General features: G+C 39.6%; 1 protein-coding gene across 7 annotated transcripts in view; it reads right to left on the reverse strand.

The window, feature by feature from the left end:
- Positions 1-17,846, reverse strand: part of ROBO2 (roundabout guidance receptor 2) — a 610,594-nt gene extending 592,748 nt beyond the window's left edge. For all 7 annotated transcript variants that reach the window (XM_047875818.1, XM_047875814.1, XM_047875817.1 and 4 more), the window contains exon 1: positions 16,908-17,846. In XM_047875818.1, the coding sequence (XP_047731774.1) occupies positions 16,908-16,968 (61 nt within the window). In that variant the 5' untranslated portion in view covers positions 16,969-17,846. The remainder of the gene's footprint in view (positions 1-16,907) is intronic.
- Between the last annotated feature and the right edge of the window lie 1,271 nt (positions 17,847-19,117).

Genomic DNA, 19,117 nt, shown 5'->3' on the forward strand with positions numbered 1-19,117 from the left:
ACAAAACTCCTAATTTGAATCACATTCTCTCTGCCCCCACTCCCATATTTATCCCCTGGGCCCTTCCAGTTTTATTGGTTTGCTGGCTTCTCCCTCTACTTATATATCTAGATTTCTGATTATTTCCCTGAAGAATTCATTTACATTCATATACCAAATGAAGCGTTAGTTCTTACTCTGTTAAGAATTTTTGCAAATCATTTATATGCTCATGGGTTGGGGTGTTAGGGAGAGTTAGGATCCAATAGCTTTCTAATGTTGGTTATATAATTTATTTTTATCATCTTGTTCTCAATTTTATATCACTAATAACAATGTTCAATCGGACCTCACTTGAAGCTGATCTCTAGACATCACCCACCAAATCGTTACATTTTCATCTCTGATTGCCCTTGGGTATTACCACCTCTTAACAAGGTATTTCACTTCCATAGAGTGAAAAACAGGTTGCAGGAAGCACCGTGCAGAGCTTTTTAAATGTTGTTTGTTCTCATATTCAGACTACAATAAAGGCTTTTCAATGAACATGAGTACATATAAAAGGACCGGTCTAGGCTGCTACATCAAAAATAAATTGAAAATGTAAAGTGAACAGCAGAATGAAAATAATTGTAAAAGAACACTAAGGGTTTGCCTACTTTATTATCTAAATATTACCAGTCGTGATGACATGATAATCACGCTAAAAATAGTATGAAAGCAAGCATCACCTTGCATTGTCTAGTTGCCAAACACAGGCCATCAACTGGAAGCTTTTCTATTGATGCGTCTCAGATGATTAACAAGGTTCCTAAACCTCAGACAATTTTATTTGAACTATGCCATGTATCCAATGTAATCAAAAGATACAGAGAAGAGAGATCATAATGATAACATCTCAAGTCCCTTATGCTAAACTAGCCTATAGATATCAACATACATATATACATAAATAACAACTTCTTTGTAAATTACACAGTCTCTTACACTCAAGTGCTCATGGGAAACTAGCACCTGCCACCCTTAACACTTTCTCATTAGATGCTTCTCTAAAATCTCAAGAGTACTGTAATTAGTTTCTTTATCAAACAAACAAAAATGTGATTTGGGTGCTGTGAAAGAGATCAGCTTAGACAACATTTTGAATATAACATCTAACATCACCTTTTTAGTTTGATGATCATCACAAACATTGCCAAAATATAAGAACAGTTAATTGATTTTTTTTATGTGTTCACTTGGGATATTTTCACCATTTCAATTGTATCGTAACAGTTCATGAAACACTATTAAAAAAAAAAGACTATTTCAGGTATTGAAAATTTAGCAACTTCTTTGTCTAAAGCTCTGACAATGTAGAAGATCTAATTTGCAAAGGAGCCAAAGTACTATGAAGACCTTTCTTGTCTGCCTTTTCCCCCCCATTAAAAACAGAAGGTATTAATCACCCGATTTCAAAGGCAGCTGACTGATGCTATTCACTGAGTAGGGCATTCTCACTAATGTGGCTCCATGAATAACTCTCAAGGCTTTTATTATTGCTCTGAGTGGACTCTTAGCAGCACAGCCTCCCTTTAGCAACCCTCATCCCCTCAGGCTCCAAAAGGATTACAGATAGCGGCTGAAAGAAAGCATCATTGGTAAAAACAAAAGTTTTTAAAGGGAAAAAAAATGGGAGTAAAGTGGACATATTGGAGACAAGTCATGATTCATGGCCTATACTGTGTTCTGCCTCCCTTTCTCTTACTCAATACACTCTTTAGTTTTACTGCGGGATAAGAGGAGACCAGCCCACTGCACTTCTCCTAGCAACCAATATCAGTCAGCAAAGAAGGCATGTCATCTGCTCAAAGGGAAAACGGAAGAATTTGGGGTCATACAAAGCCAGACACATGTTCTTTTGCATTTGATCCCAAATTGATTATCAAAAAGGATTCAGTAAATGCTAAATAATTCTGTTTTATGTGAATGTTAACAATCCATAGAACTAAATATCAACTTGTCCATTTGCTATATAGTAGAGTTTCAAATGCTGGTCCAATTCATTCGATTCAAATGTTCCGTTTTTCACTTTTCCAACACCCCCCCCCCCCCCACACACACCAGCCTCTTATCCTTCACAGAGATTGCCCCTCCCAGGTACATCCTTGTACCTCCTGGACTAGTTCTAATGCAAAGATTATGTGTAAACTCCTACAAGCACTCCATGTTCAGAACACTTAAATTGAATCCTAAGACAGACTATAAAAGCAAGTGCCTGGTTGTCTTTCTGTGCAAGCCATGTTTAGCTGCTGCTTAGAAAGATAAAAACCACTTTCTGAAAAGAAAAGTTAAACAAACTCGGAATTTAAACCTAACACAATGAGACACATTTACTGGGAGCCTCAAAAATCTGGAGAGAGTTTCATAAGATCCAACTGGTGAACATCACAGGTGTTACAGTTTAACTGAAAAGTACAATAATAATTCATAGCCTGGAAAATGTTCTTCTTAAAATAAAAGTTGTCTGTTGGATTGTGAGTAGAGGGCAGGCATCAAAAAACTCAAGTTTATTCATATCTTACAGCCATGTGTGTATGGGGCAGAGGGATAAGAAGTATCTTTGCCCACAATCTGTACCCACATGTTATACATATTTTTCTCATTCTTTTTTCCTTCATTTTGTATTACAAGTTGACATTACCCAGCCTTTCGAATCACAAAGGTGGATTGAAACACTTAAAAACATACTTAGCTACAAAATCACCTACATGTTTTCAAGATGGTGAGTGAGGAGCTCCCCAGTTAAATCTGTTAGCACTTCTTCTCTGGTGAAATTATTAAACAGCACTTGTGAGGAGAAAAGGAAGCTGAAAAATCAACTGAGTGATTGCTGAAGATTTGTGAGTACAGGGTGCAGGTACCATGGAAATATGTTTTCATTGTTAACTTTTAACTTGTGAGACTATCACTGCAGTGAAAAAAGTAGCTCTGAGGCCATCAAATTCATGTTCTAACTCTTCACAGCCCATTTTTCATGAAAAAAAAAGTGCTGTGGAATGTTCAGTTATCTGGCATTTTCTTTTCAAAGGTTACATCCTTCTTACTCAGTTTCTCTTCCAATAGATGATCCAGTTGGGGAGGGGTTCACATAATTGGCATTTATGTGATGGCTTCCTGTTGTAGTTTCTGCCATGCAATGATTTTTTTTTAATGTTTATTTTTGAGAGAGAAAGAGAGTGAGTGGGGGAGGGGCAGAATGAGAGAGAGAGAGAGAGAGAGGGAGACACAGAATCCAAAGCAGGGGCCAGGCTCTGAGCTGTCAGCATAGAGCACAATTCAGGACTCGAACTCACCGACCTCGAGATCATAACCTGAGCTGAAGTCAAATGCTCAACCAACTGAGCCACCTAGGTGCCCTTCAAAGATATTTCAGAATACACAAGCTGTTTGTATATTAAGGAGGGAAAGGTGAAAAGTCTTCTGTAGTTCAAAGGATCAACAATAAGATTGGTTGTCAATAACTACACTGTTATTTGACAATACATTAAAGTTCACTTTAAAATAAAGATACAGACACATCTTGGAATGGCTATTGCTAGGTTCATCCTTAATGTTACCCTGAAAATCATATTCCATAATTATCAGATTCACTTAAATGTTTAGTTTCACTATGTTTTAGCATTTGCTAGTATTTGGAAATAAATATTATAAAACTTTAAAATGTGTCATAACCTTGATTTATGCAATGTATAAACCTTTTCTTTATAAAGAAAAATTCTTCACTTAATTTTTTGGAAAATCAGAAGTTCTCCCTTTTTTGACCATACTTTTGAACAGTTTTTTTTAAAGTTTATTTTGAGAGAGAGAGAGAGAGAGAGAGAGAACGCACATAAGTGGGGGAGGGTCAGAGAGGAGACACAGAATACAGAGTAGGCTCAGCAACATCAGTGCAGAGCCCGATACGGGGCTCAAACTCACCACCCGTGAGATCATGACCTGAGCCGAGATCAAGAGCCTGACGCTTAACCAACTGTGCTACCCAGGAGCCCCATGAACATTTTAATTGTCTGTAACTATTGCACAGGTTTTAGACTTTTATTTATTTTTCTTTTTTTAAGTTTATTTTATTTATTTTGAGAGAGAGAGAGAGAAAGCACACAGGAGGAGCAGAGAGAGAGGAAGAGAGAGGGGATCCCAAGCAGGCTCCGTACTGTCAGCATAGAGCCCGATGTGGGGCTCAAACTCACGAACCCTGAGATCATGACCTGAGCCGAAATCAAGAATCAGCCGTTTAACCAACGGAGCCACCCAAGTGCCTCTAGACAAATCTTTCAAACAAAAAAGTTTTCAAGTGGGTGTTCCTTGTTTAAACTTGAAAAGAGATAAAATGAAATAGTTGAGTTCTATTCCATGTTCTCCAACTTATTTCCAAAAAGGCTTGGGACCAAGAGCTAGGGGAAAATATCCCACATCAATCCTTACGATGGAAGTTAAAAAGTGGCTATTAACTCAGTTAGTTTCCTGAGCTAAAACTGCTGGGTTGCATATGGTTCTAGTTACAGTGGCCATAAGCTAAGTACACTGGCTTAAGACTATTGTCTCAGTGTTATTATTTTTAATTCAATTTATTCATAAAGAAACCATACATCCCACTGGTCATTAATGGATAAGAGCGGATGCAAATCATAAGACTGGTGAATTTTGCCTATCATCCATATTCACATCATTAAGCCCACACCAAAATACAGGGTTATACCCTAGGCGGATTGGACAATAAACTCATTACACCCAAAGACAGATATATATGGTTTTAGATAATTTCTTTCCAGCCTAAATTTTCTCCTCAATTGTAGTCAAACATAAGCATAAACAATAAGACATTAAACTAAATTACTTACAATAATAGAATTTAAGGCTAAGTGGATGCTGGAGATTACACAGTCAGGTCTCATCTTTTTTAAAGTAAGTATCTAGGGGCACCCAGGTGCTTCAGTCAGTTAAGCACCCGACTTTGGCTCAGGTCATGATCTCACAGTTCGTGAGTTCAAGCCCCTCGTCAGGTTCAGTGCTGACAGCTCCAAGCCTGGAGCCTGCTTCAGACTCTGTGTCTCTCCCCCCCCCTCTCTCTCTCTTCCCTTCCCCTGCTCATGCTCTGGATCTCTCTCTCTCTCTCTCTCTCTCTCTCTCTCTCTCTCTCTCTCTCAAAAATAAACATTTAAAAAAATGTAAAGATCTAAAGTCATACAATTAATTAGTAGAAAAGCAAAAGCTGTAGTTCAGAGCTTCTGACCACCTAAAGTGTGTGCCTTCCACGAGAGTGATGATATCATTTTACTCAGGTTATCCATTTTGATTTACACAACCACTCAATGTGGGAATCTAATTAATGGATAATTGTCAAAATTATTAGAGTCACTGTCTATACTAAATGAGAGAAAGATAAGTAGGCTATTTAGAAAAAATATGAGTGCAGACTGTTAATTTTTACAAAGGATTTTCGATACCAGAAGTGTTTACTTAGAAACAAATAAGTTTGTCTTACACAATATTGATCTTCACGGTACTCTATATTAAAAGCACCAAGTAAACAATATTCTGGATAAAATGTAAATCAGTCAGCATGAACCAAAATGCAGGTTTATATGAGCATGCTCTACTTGTTAACAAATTGCTATTTACAGTAGGCCTCTCTTGTTGATTCCTTCCATTCATAATGCCACTCACTTGGGAATCCCTCCGTAATCAGCATATGATGCAATGGTAACACACCTGTCTGGCATGTTTGGCACAGTTGCATAGGCGTGGCCACAGATGATTCCCCTTAAGAGGCAATAAAAGTCCTTAATCAGTCACCCGAAGACTCATACTTGAAAGACGACATGAAAATTATCATGAAATGCATATCATATGCAGCCCATAATCAGCCTGATAGCCAAAGTCCTCTTAAAATTGCTTATAGTCCACACTAGAAAAGGAATAATGATATAATAAGAATAACAATAAATAACACTTAGAGGCGCCTAGGTGGCTCAGTCAGTTAAGCGACTGACTCTTAATTTTGGCTCAGGTCATGATCCCGGGGTTGTGGGATCAAGGCTCGCATTAGGTTCCCTACTAAGCATGGAGACTACTTAGGATTCTCTCTTCTCTCTCTCTCTCTCTCTCTCTCTCGCGCACGCTCCTTCTGCCCCTCTTCTGTGTACACACTCTCTCTTTCTCTCTCTAATATTAAAAAAATTTAAAAAATAAATAAAATAATAATAAAAAAACCCACTTAAATGGTGTTTGTTATGTACCAGGCACTCTTCAGAACATTTTATATATAATTTCTATATATATAACATATATACATATATATATACACATGTGTTTTCATGTATATATGTGCATATATAAACATACATACATATATATATAAATACATTTATTCCTCACATTGATTGTATAAAATATATATTATCACCCTGTCCGTTTTATAGATAAGGACACTGAGGCATAAAAACTTTAAATTATTTACTCAAACTCACTCAACAGTGTTTGTTGACTGACTCTCTTTCGATAATCATCTTCCACTTTGTCCCTTATGGACAACCCATGTTACAATTCAACTAGATGTCTTGCCTTTCCCTTAGCACACCTTCGCATCTCCATACCATTCCTCCTGTTATTCCTTTTGCTTTAATGTAATGTCCAATCTTCCTGCCTATTAAGACCCCACTCTTCCTCTAAGTGACCCATTTGATCTTGACTTCTCTCAGATTGCACCAGCTGGAAATCAACTATTCCTTCCCTGAGTTCCCACACTATGCTGTAAATACCTTCAACCACTTACCAGCCACTACTTTTGCTTTTGTGACTGGAACATGAGTTATCTTGTCTTGCACTGGGGGATCTTGCTGAAGGTGGGAACTATTTAACAGGTCATTATGTTCCTCACAGAGCCCACAGCAAGTTGCCTTGTTTATAAATGGATGCTCTATAAACATGTGCTAAATCAAATAAATCACCTCGATGTATCAAGCTAATTGTCCTGTTGACATGCTCACAAAACAGCTGGCCATTTCATTTTTTTTTATGTTTATTTATTTTAGAGAGAGAGAGAGAGAGTGAGTGCGAGTGGGGAGGGGGATATCATGAGAGAGAGAGCGAGAGAGTGAGAGCGAGCGAGAGAGAGAGAGAGAGAGAGAGAGAGAGAGAATCTGAAGCAGGCTCCAGACTCTGAGCTGTCAGCACAAAGCCAGACATGGGGCTCAAACCCACAAGCCGTGAGATCATGACCTGAGCTGAAGTTGGACGCTTAACTGACTGAGCCACCCAGGCACCCCAACTAGCCATTTCAGTAACAAGAGTCTGGAATTCTTGTTGAAGAGTTCCAGGGCTGAGAAGTTGGAAACTGTCTCTCAAGAGAAGCATGATACATAGAAATAAAGCATCTCTCAACTATAGTTTCAGTTCTACCATTAAGTAGCAAAGGAATCTGTGACAGAACACATAAAATCTCTGAGCTTCAGTTCTACAGGTGTCCAACCAATGACAGAGTTGTACTGCATAAGTGCAAAACTTCCAGCTCTGACTTGCAATCATTCCATGACTTATATTTAGTATTACTGAAGTCTCTGCTGAAAATGAAAAGTTCAATTTGGGTTAATTTCAATTTGTAAAACTTTATGGAGTGATCGGAGAAGACTTAGAAGACAATCACTGAGGAGATTAGAAATGAGGACAGATGGAAATTTAAGGTGTATTATTATAATATTAAAACTATTCCGGGGCGCCTGGGTGGCGCAGTCGGTTAAGCGTCCGACTTCAGCCAGGTCACGATCTTGCACTCCGTGAGTTCGAGCCCCGCGTCGGGCTCTGGGCTGATGGCTCAGAGCCTGGAGCCTGTTTCTGATTCTGTGTCTCCCTCTCTCTCTGCCCCTCCCCCGTTCATGCTCTGTCTCTCTCTGTCCCAAAAATAAATAAACGTTGAAAAAAAAATTTAAAAAAAAAAAAAACTATTCCACTATAAGACACCATATCCAACTCATAAAAGCCATCCAATGTTTGCTTTCCAAGGTGAATTAAGAGAATATATTTACCCTATATATTGTTAGTAGGAATGTAAAATGGTACGGTTGTTTTGGAAACCAGTCTTGCAGTTCCTCAAAATGTTAAACATTAGAGTTCCCGTGTGACCCATCAAATCCACTCCAGGTATGCACTAAAGAGAAATGAAAATACATGTGCACACAAAGATTACTACACAAATGTTCACAGCAGTAATATTTATAATAGTCAAAAAGTAGAAATGACCTAAATGTCCATGAATTAATAATTCAAAGGAAAAATGATATGGAATACTACTCTGCAATAAAAAGGAATGAAGTATTGATATATGCTACAACATGGATGAACCTTGAAAACATTAGACTCAGGGAAAGAAGCTAGTCATGAAAGACCTGATATTATATGGTTCTATCACATGAAATGTCGAGAATAGACAGATCTATAGAGACAGAAAGCAGACAAGTGGCTTCCTAGGACTGTCAGAGAACTGGTGGATGAGGAAATAGGATATAGGGTTTCCTTTTTTTTGGATGACAAATAAGGTCTAAAATTAGATTGTAATGATGGTTATATAATTCTGTAAATATCCTAAAAACCACTGAGTTGTATATTTTATATAGGTGAATTGCATAATCTATGAATTACATTTCAATAAGCTTGTTGGGAGAAAAATATTTAATTAGCAAAATTTAGGGATGTCTATGTTGGCTCTTATCTTATTATTATTTCTTTTTTTGTAAATTTTCCAGTTAAGAATCCTTTGAATTTTTTTCTTAAAATCAAAATTAGGTCTATAAAGAGGTTCTACCTACCAAATTCCTGAATATATTTCAATTTAATATCAATAATGATAAATAGGGCCCTGAACATAATGATTGCAATAGCAGATAGAGAACAACGCCCATTATGGGTATTGTTTAATCTTCTTCTTTTTCAATTATTAGTGAGCCATATATTTGGAGACTAATTTTAGAAGTAATCCAGGTATAAAAAAAATTTAAAAAAATAAAAAAAAGAAGTAATCCAGGTAATTCTATCTCTAAATATTCACTTTTCTTTTGCTAGTGCATACATGGAAATCTGCCCTAAATGTACAGAGAAGTCTCAATTTCTAAACTAGATATCATCATGTAAGTCAACACTCCTTAATGGGGAGAAAATGTGTATGCTCTTATTAAGTAACCTAAATCATTTAAAGGAGTTCCCTGTCTATACACATAACATTCAACAGTGTGCTAAAAAACAGCGGTGTTGGGGCACCTGGGCAGCTCAGTTGGTTGAGTATCTGACTCGTGATTTTAGCTCAGGTCATGATCCCAGGGTTTTGAGATCAAACCCTGCAGCAGAAGCCTGCCTAAGATTCTTATTCTCTCTCTCCCTCCTTCTCTCTCTCTCTCTCTCTCCCTCTGCCCCTCGTCCCCACTCACTCTCTCTATATATAAGTAACAATAAAATAGGGGCACCTGGGTGGCTCAGTTAGTTAAGCATCAGACTTTGTCTCAGGTCATGATCTCATGGTTCATGAGTTCGAGGCCCTCATCAGGCTCTGTGCTGACAGCTCAGAGTCTGGAGACTGCTTCAGATTCTTTGGCTCCATCTCTCCATGCTTCTCTCTCTCAAAAATAAATAACCATTAAAATAATAAAATAAATTAAAAAAAGATTAAAAAACACAGCAGTATTAGTGTGGGCTTTGGGGGGAGAATGACCGTGAAAACTACCACTACAGAAAATATTCTTGGTTAGATAGATGGTCAAATCTATATCTTCTGCCAGGTGAAAAGCAGAATATTGAATCACCAGAAATAATGATGTCACTTGTGTCAAAATACTCATGCTTGATAACTCTCTTTCTGTCTCTCACTAGACACACATACACAGGTGCCCACACACAGACTCCAAAATAAATAAATAAACCTTGTTCAAATGGTAAATGTTTCATGTGTTGAGGAGGGCATGAAAATAAACATCTCAAAAGACTCCATAAGCACATTTTCATTTATTCAACAAATATTTGAATATCTCGTATGTGTCATCCAGTGCTCCAGGCACTGGGGGAACATTATTAAACATGACAGACAAAACTAAGTGTCTGCCCTAGAAGCTCAAAGAGTCAGACGATAAATAAACATTTCTAACTATCTATTGTTGGGAGAAAATTCTCCATGTGCAAGATTTCTGCACATCTTGCTAGCAGAGCCACTAATACTTTTATTAAAAACTATCTTTTCAAGTATACTTAGATACCAAATAGTCTTCTGAATTTGAGATGGACTCTCTTTTTTTTTATTTTTTTTTAATGTTTATTTATTTTGAGACAGAGAGAGACAGAGCATGAACGGGGGAGGGGCAGAGAGAGAGGGAGACACAGAACCAGAAGCAGGCTCCGGGCTCTGAGCCATCAGCCCAGAGCCCGACGCGGGGCTCGAACTCACGGAACGTGAGATTGTGACCTGAGCTGAAGTCAGACGCTTAACCGACTGAGCCACCCAGGCGCCCCTGAGATGGACTCTCTTAAGAGCAGAAGGCAGATATGCTTATTATCCAATATAGTCAAGACAATATCTCCCTCTGAGGCAAAGTTTAGGCAGTGTGCTTACTGTCTGTTATAAACTATCTGGGTTCCCAAGATCAGGGTCCCTCAACTGTAAGGCTAACCCACTATGTGTGTGTAATCTCTCTGGGCCCCGCTATACCGCTTCCAAGGCACTTCGGGGGCAAGGTAAATTGAAACAAACATAACATCATGCTACTCGCTATGGCATGACTAATGAACTCCATCACCTCTGACCCAGAAATCTCATTTCTTCCCCCAGCATTCATGACATTGTGGCAGCCTAACTTCTTAGCTTGCGGGTAGGGTAGGTGTCAGTCCCTTTATCATTGTTTATACACACACACACACACACAAACACACACACACACACACACACAAACACACACACTCTTCCAGGAGGTAATAAGTGCTATGAAAAAAATTAAGACAGGTAAAGGAGGAAGCCCGATAGTCTTTTAAGGGAAGTAATTTTAGATAGGAATGCCCATATTTCTGAAGAGATGTTATTGGATAGGGACTTATTAGATCAATTGAAAGATTTACCCACGCAAAAATCCATGGAAGTATATTTCTGTTAGAAGAAAGAATGAATGCAAAAGCCCTGAGTCAGAAACAGAACATTAAAAAGAAAAGTTTTAAATACAGGTGGGGAGTGTGAGCAGATGAGGGCAGAGAGGCAGAGAGGGGCCTGAATAGTCTTGTAAACCATTGTGAAGAGTTGTGAGTAGAAGCCATTACATGGTTCTAGGCAAGGAGCTGCCATTACATGCTTTTAAAAGGTCCCTTTGTCTAGTGTGGAAAACTAATTTGCATGGGGCTAAGGTGTGGGGAATAGAGGAACAAGAATGGGAGGTGGAAAATCATTTATCAAACTATTGCAATAGTCCAGTTTTTGACCAGATGGTAGTGGTTAAAGTAGTAAGAAATGTTTAGTATCTAATTATTTGAAAATGCATCAAAACAATATAATGGATGGGATGGTGGATGGATTAAATAGGTGATGGGTACTAAGCAGTGCACTTGTGACGAGCACAGGGTAATATATGGAAGTGGTGAATTACTGTATTGTACACTTGAAACTAATATAACACTGTATGTTAACTAAATGGAGTCAAAATGTAAACTTTAAAAAATATATAATGGATGCTTAGAAGAATAGATGAATGGATAAGTATGTGGTAATCAAGTACAGTAAAATAATGCTAGAATCTAGGAGAATGTTCACTATAGACTTCTTTCAGCTTTGCTGTATATTTGAAAATGCTTAAATGTTGTGGGAAAATCACAAACATACATAAAATCATTGGTATCAGGATATATTTCAAAGGGTTTACTAGCAAGTTGGATATGGACTATGAGGATAAGTCAAGAATGACTTCTAGTTTTCGGTCATGAAAATCTCTATGAATAGTGATGCCATTAACTCAGCTGGAAATGAGAAGCAGATTCTATCATCAGCTTGAGTCTGATATTTTTTTTAATTGAGATATAATTGACATATAACATTATATTAGTTTTAGGTGTACAACATAATGATTTGACATCTGTGTATTTTGCAAAATGATGACCACAGTAAGTCCACTTACCATCTAAGTGTGACATATCCTTATTAGATATCAAGCAAAAATGTCAAGTAGTCAGCTGGATATGTCAAACACTGTTCCAGGCACTATATTCCTTCACACAATGATTGCAGCAATTTGACAAGTATCAGCATTAAGATGGATTTCAAACCCATGTGACTAGGGACACCTGGGTGGTTAAGTCAGTTAAATGTCTGACTTTTGATTTCGGCCCAGGTCATGATCTCATGGTTCATGAGTTCGAGCCACACATCAGGCTCTGCACTGACAGTGTGAGGCCAGCTTGAGACTCTCTCCCTCTTCCCTCTCTCTCTCACTGCTCCTCCCTCCACCCATGTGCGCACGGACCCACTAGCTTGCTCTCTTTCTCTCTCTCAAAATGAATAAACTTAAAAGAAAAATGAAACCCACGTGATTAGATAAAACTTCTTAAGAATGAGGTGCAAATGGACAAGAAAACACTAACTACTGAGGCCTAGGTTATCCCAACACAGTTTTGAATTGGAAATAGGTATCGGGTGAATATACCATACTTTAGATAGTATATTAGGTCTCTGTTATGGTATTACATATACGGAAACATTGAAAAAGTTGATGGGAATTTCCCTTTGAAAGACTTTATGTAAGCATTCATGCTTTATTCAATAATTTAAAGAAAGAAGAAAATCTATATTAATATTAATGTATTGATAGGTTGATAGGTCTATACTGGGATACACTATAAGAAACATAACAATATTTTCCTTTAAAAATAAATCTATAAAATGGCAGTCTGTAAATTTCCATTGTCTGAACACAGATCAGTAGACTTCCATTTGTCTAACTGGAGAAAGACTGGTTCTATGCAAAATAAGTTTGCATAAAGGTATAGAGTATTGCAAAAGAAAAGTGTTGGTCAAGACCCCAATTGGATATATCCAAAAGTAAAACACTATTAATATATCTACTTTAAAGGCAGATTTTTCTAAATTGTCATTCAAGAAACATATCTTCTTCACTCTTCAAATGTAAATGTTTCTCTAATTCTTTCCACCTGGTCCAAAAAAAAAAAGGGGGGGGGGGGTGGGGAGAAAGAAAGGAAGGAAGGAAGGGAGGGAGGAGAAAGAAGAAGTGGAAGAGGAAGAGGAGGGTCAAGACAAGTAGTTGAAGGGGGAAGAAGAGAAATAAATAAAAGGAGATCTTTTCACTAAAACCCTTCAAAAACCAAATCATACATTGGAGGTAACTGTACCTCCTACAGACTGCAGGAACTACTAAAGCAGATATTACTAGACACACACATTCCACATAAATAAGTTCCTCTCATTACAGTATATGTATCCCAATATGTGTACAATGTGCTTACAAATCAATATTTTTATTGTCAAAGATGCTATTTTATAGAAGCTGCTCAAGGATGCGATGACCAGAATTATTATTATTATTTTGTATAATCATGCCTTTTTTTTTTCTTTTAAGATACTCTGTTTTGATGTTCTAAGAAATCTTTTTGGTTTAAGGTCCACAGGTTGCCTAGAATCAAAGGTTATTCAAACAAAGCCAATTCAAAGTGATATCACTACATAGTTGTAAGAACAAATTTCAGGTTATTTATAGGCAGTTAAAGTTCTGAAGTGGACTACATATTGCTATGATAATGCGCCCATTACTAAAAGAAACACTTTAGCAAAATGTATGAGATTATGCATCTACACTCTGCATGCACATTATCTTTTTCTCCCCAAATATCACGTGTGCCATCTTCATTTAAGAATATAAGATAAGAACATTAAGAATTAAAGATAAGAACATTATTCTTATTTTGAAAACATCTTTTCACAACGGTAAAATTACTGAATTGACACAATGCACAGGCGATGGATGTAATTAAAAAGCATTGTGGTAATTTATGTCTGTTCCCTGTAAATGACTATAAAACCACAGTCTCACTTAAAAATAAAGAAAATCTGGAGAACAAAAGCTAAACGTGATACATATTCTCCTATGGAACAGTAAAGAAAAATATGCATGCCATTCATTATTCTGTATCAAATAAGAAAATCTTCATTTACAACCCAAATAGAAAAGTTTGTCTGTAGCTCTCAACTAACTTAATGTTTATTCTCTATGGATTCCTACAGACACAGGATACTGAAAAATCATAAATAATATTAGCACATATCTTCTATGAGGAGGCAAAACTCTAACATTTTTCACATACTATAAAAATGCACATATAAATAACCTACCAAGCAAATTTCAATGCAAATCTATGTATCATTTGTCACTGAATAAAATTAATTTCTGTGTCTAGCACGAGGATAGTCAGTATATCTTTGAAATGGTACAAGCTTCTCTAAATTTGAAATTCATGGGGAGAATAAGCACACACTTCTAAGAAGGATAATAAGTAAATAGAAATCATAGAATCCTGGAAGAGAAAGAGCTTAGAGATCTTACAAACCAACCCACTCATTATATATATGAGCACTCAGTCCCAGTGTGTTGAAATAGCCTAGAGGGCAGTGTTGTCTACATCCCAAATTTTCAACACTCCCCATGGAGAAGCTGTCATCATTCTGGAGTAAACCAAAGACAATCCAATGTCAAATGTATGCTCTATGTACTCATTCAGTAAGTGTCCACAGCTTCCTTTGCTTCTGGAGTAGTAGATGTTAAATATAAAAACTAGTTTCACAAACAAACAAACAAACAAACAAAAACAAACCAAAAATTACCATTACCTTTTCAACTTCTCAACACTGCACATATTTCACTACATTGCCATGAATTTTGCTGCATAATTGTGGCCTAGACATAAATTTTCCCCTTACCCTATAATATTAAATCAGAACAAAGGTCCTAGGCGTGTCTCTGGGACATGAGGGAGGGGTGAGGAAGGGGGAGAAGGAAGAGAAGAAGGGAGGCAGGATGGGAGGGAGGGAGGGAAGGAAGGAGAGAAACGATGTCTTGCTACTGCTGTTCCAGCAAGCTGGTTAATTGCATTTGTTTCATATATCTCCAAACACCCTGGTACATTAATTACATTCTGTAACACCAAGCTCTTCTGATTCCCTCTGTCACTTCCACTGAGCAATTTAATTGTATTCCTCTTAGCTACACACTAATTCCAAAAGAGAAAAAAACAACTTGGTGATGATTCTATAGTCTAACATATAGTTTATGCATGCATTTCTGGTATTGAAATAAGTAAATTCATGGTTTATGAGGACATATTATCCAAAAAGTTATATCAAAGTCTTCTTATCAGGATAATCCAACACACTTGGGAGAAATACGTAAACCTTTTGGTTAGGTCAACCTAAATGTATCGTAAAGGTAAATGTATTGAAAAAGAAAATGCATGGTGAATGATCAGGTAGGACTATAGATATTGTCACAGTGTGATTCATAATGATTAATTCCTAAACATCTACTACTTAGAAGGAAAAAAGAAAAAGCAGTGTGCCCACATGAATGCCTTGCCTACTATCGCTGGGGGCAAAAGTACTCATGTAGTCCATGATTGAAAACAGCCACTTGACAGTAGGTAAACTCATCTGTACTGCCTCATGTTTATAGAAAGCCTTCCTGTTTTGAGTCTGATACGCTGGGTTCTGTGCAGCAGCAGCTGCCTGGAACAAAGTTAGCTCCTACAGGCGGGCAAAAATAGGCAGTGTCCCAAATAATGAATTCGTCCACAATGCAAATGCTGGAGGAAAGTTTATGTAGCAACAAGCTACTATGATGGCTCAAATATCTGGACCAATTCACAGATTCTTTACAGGTACAATTATTGCAAATCTAAAGTACTACAATCCACATTAAAAAAAAAAAAAACACGCTCCAGTCTTCTCTTTACACATATCCTTTCTATCAATTTAAAAACTGAAGACCCTAGAAGGTTAATACCAAATGTTCTTTCGACTTCTTATGAACGAACAAAAAAAGCATGTTAATGATTACTTCCACTCATCATTCAAAAGAGCTACAAGAAAGGATTTTGCAATCCTCCCACAAGAAACTGACATCCTGTGAAAATATCCCAGGAAACCATATCTGAACAAAAGACAGGAGAATCAGAGGCAGACTGCTGTCTGCTTGACAGACTGACTCAACCCAGAGGGAGACACTTACAGTACCTGTTTCAGATCCCCATTGTGTTTGCCACTGGGGACTGAGCTGAGTGTTCTGTGCCCACAGCCAGCCCGGAGCTTATGTTTCCCCCCTTCCTGGAGCCTCGCCCAGTCTTACTTTTGACAGTTTTCTCCCTGTGATCTAAATTCTTGATTCTGATTTCACACTAGAAGAGCACTCACCAGCATACAAGTGATACACATCGATCCCTGAGACACCCTGCCTCAAATTCCTAACCCACTGAACCTTCATTCAAGTGTCTATTACTATTTTTCTTTACTTGAATTTCTAAGCCAAAGTTCAGATACAAGAACAAACACCAAATAGCAGTAGGCACAAGAGTATTCCAGAGATTTACTGTAATATTCCTTTTTCTAACAAAACTAAGAGCCCATTATTTATTATGCAACTCCTCCATTAATTAAGCAAATTGCAATAATAACAACAATAGGTGACTACTAACGCCTTCCACTTGCAGCAGTTGAGAAACAAAGACTTAAAATCTCTGCCCCCCAAAAGTCCCGGTGCCTGACCAAAAGGGACTAATAGACACAATGTCATTTTATTGATGGCCCACAACTCATTCAGAAATAAATGGGCTTTCTGGGGGGTGGGAGGAGGATAAAAGTATTTTTAACTTACCATCAACCCGAACATATAAAAATCCACAGAGCAGTAGTTGTGTAAACATCAGCCGACTCATTTTGACATATTAAAAAGGATCCAGATTGTTTTAAGAAACCAATCCCAGAGAGCAAAAGTACAAAAATAAGTATCAAAAAAAGAGGTAGGTCCAAAGTTTAGACTTTCCTAGATGCTAATTAAAGTCAAGAAGAGCAAATCGCAAGATCAGAAGGGGTTAGTGGAGAGGTCTCGAATGGGGCACATTTAGCTCCATCCAAATTAACAGAGGGCACTCCAAAGGCTGCTGTATTTCCACACTCTGGCTTCCTAAATTCCCATAAATTCAGCCCAGCCGGAGGGATTATTCAAGTGTGTCTAACCCTCTGTCCTCAGGCTCCATTGCCTTCCAAAGCCAAGTTCTTTCTTCAGCAGTCAAGAAGATGAAGAGGGAGGAAAAAGACCTAATTCCTAGAAAGTGTTCCACAAACTTGCCAGCGCGCTGCCGAAACACCATTGGCCTGCCTACTGGTTTTCCTTGCCCGGTCTCCTTCTCGGTAGCCGCTCCACGTCCAGAGTTTTTTCACTTAACTTCCATAATAAGGATGTGTCAAAGCAACACTTTGCAGGCGGGCCGACTTGGCGGGCCTCTCCCTCGCAGCCTCGCTGCCTCCCTCCACCACTCCCGCTTCAGAAAGAGGCAAAGGGAAATCAGGGCGACTCGGGTGGAGAATCCGAACTCCTACGTGGTGGGGCTGCAAGGGAGGGAGGGAACGAGGGGCAGGGCTGAGGCAGCGGCCACCCTCGCGGTGCCGCCTGAGAACGACGGTGAACCCGGGCGGCCGCGGGCGACCGCCGAGCGGGGCGAGCGAGCCCAGAAGCCCGGGAGCGGGCGCGAAAGGGAGCGCGCAGTCCAGCCGCCCGCCCCGGTGCAGCCGTCAGTCCCTCCGCTGCAGCCGCCGCCGCCGCCGCTGCTCCCGCGGCCCCGCAGCAGAGCGTCCGCCTCCTCCAGCAGCTGCCGAGGGTGGAAGGACTTAGAGGAGGGAAGGCGAGGAGGCGGGAGGGGTGGGGAGGAACGAAAGCTGCTAGGAGTCTGCCCCGGGGAGGGGGGCAGGGGTGACGCGGGGGTGCGCTGAGCTTTCCACCTCCAGAGTCCGCCACCCGCACGTGCAGGGGGCGCCAGCCTGCTGGGCAGTCGGGGGGAGCAGGGGAGGGGAGCCGAGATTCCTCGGGGGGCGGAAATTAACAAATTTGGAGCCCGAGCCACCCGTCAACTCCTTCCCCCTCTCCGCGCCTCCTGCCCCGGGCGGGGATAGGTGGGCTCTAGTCCCCGGCTCCTCGCGGCGTCCCGTTTAATGGGCAGGTAATTTTCTCGGTGAGTGATTCCATGGAAGCCCTTCCTAATTATTCATCCCTCCGTCTGCCCGAGATGCACGCGCTTTCTGGAAAAAGATCATCCTCCAGGACCCAGGGCGCAGCCTCATTACCCGTTAAAATCACACAAACACTCACTCTTCACCTTTTAGCAAAATGAGAAGCTGGGCGGGAGGGAGAAAAGGAAAGGAAACAAAATATAACCACCTTTCGAAGCGGAAAGGTTGTGTGTGGGTGCTTCCTATGTCGTTAAAAAAGCACAAGAAAAAGAAGGGGGGGGGATTGAACAGAAATCTCTAGGCTCTACCGGCTTGTTTTAGCCAAGATCTATGGCCCCCTGAGGAATCCCCGGGGGAAGAAGGGAGGGGAAGGGTGGCATCCCCTCTTATGTTACTCAGTTGCCTTATGACCCCGCAAAGATGAGTTTGACGCGGGTTTGTGGCATGCAAGGAGTTCAGCAGAAGATGCTTAGGATGGGGAGAGGGGATCAGAGAGCTGGGGGCGAGAGGTGTACTCGAAGCCCTTATCCCACAGAGACTGGCAACTCTGAAAGGAAATTTCGGAAAACACAGGATGGAGGAAAGCTGAAAACCCACTGAGCTAAAAGAAGCTCAAAAAGAGCCGAATTTCAGCCCAAAGATGACAGACCCTGAAAATTAAGGCAAAAAACACCAAGTCAATGCCATCAGGACCGGGGATGATTAAGGAAGGCCATGTTGGATCAAAGGGATGCCAGTGTCTGCGGTGCCCCCGGTGTGGCCGGTGTGGCCAGGCCCACGTGTGATCACAGGCTCACTGGTAGCTGTTTGATGCCTGTTCCGGTGATTAGAAGGCGGGTTATGGGAACTCGACGCAGG

The sequence above is a fragment of the Prionailurus viverrinus genome, chromosome C2 (genome assembly GCF_022837055.1).
Source record: "Prionailurus viverrinus isolate Anna chromosome C2, UM_Priviv_1.0, whole genome shotgun sequence".
In the NCBI taxonomy this organism is placed as follows: Eukaryota; Metazoa; Chordata; class Mammalia; order Carnivora; family Felidae; genus Prionailurus; species Prionailurus viverrinus.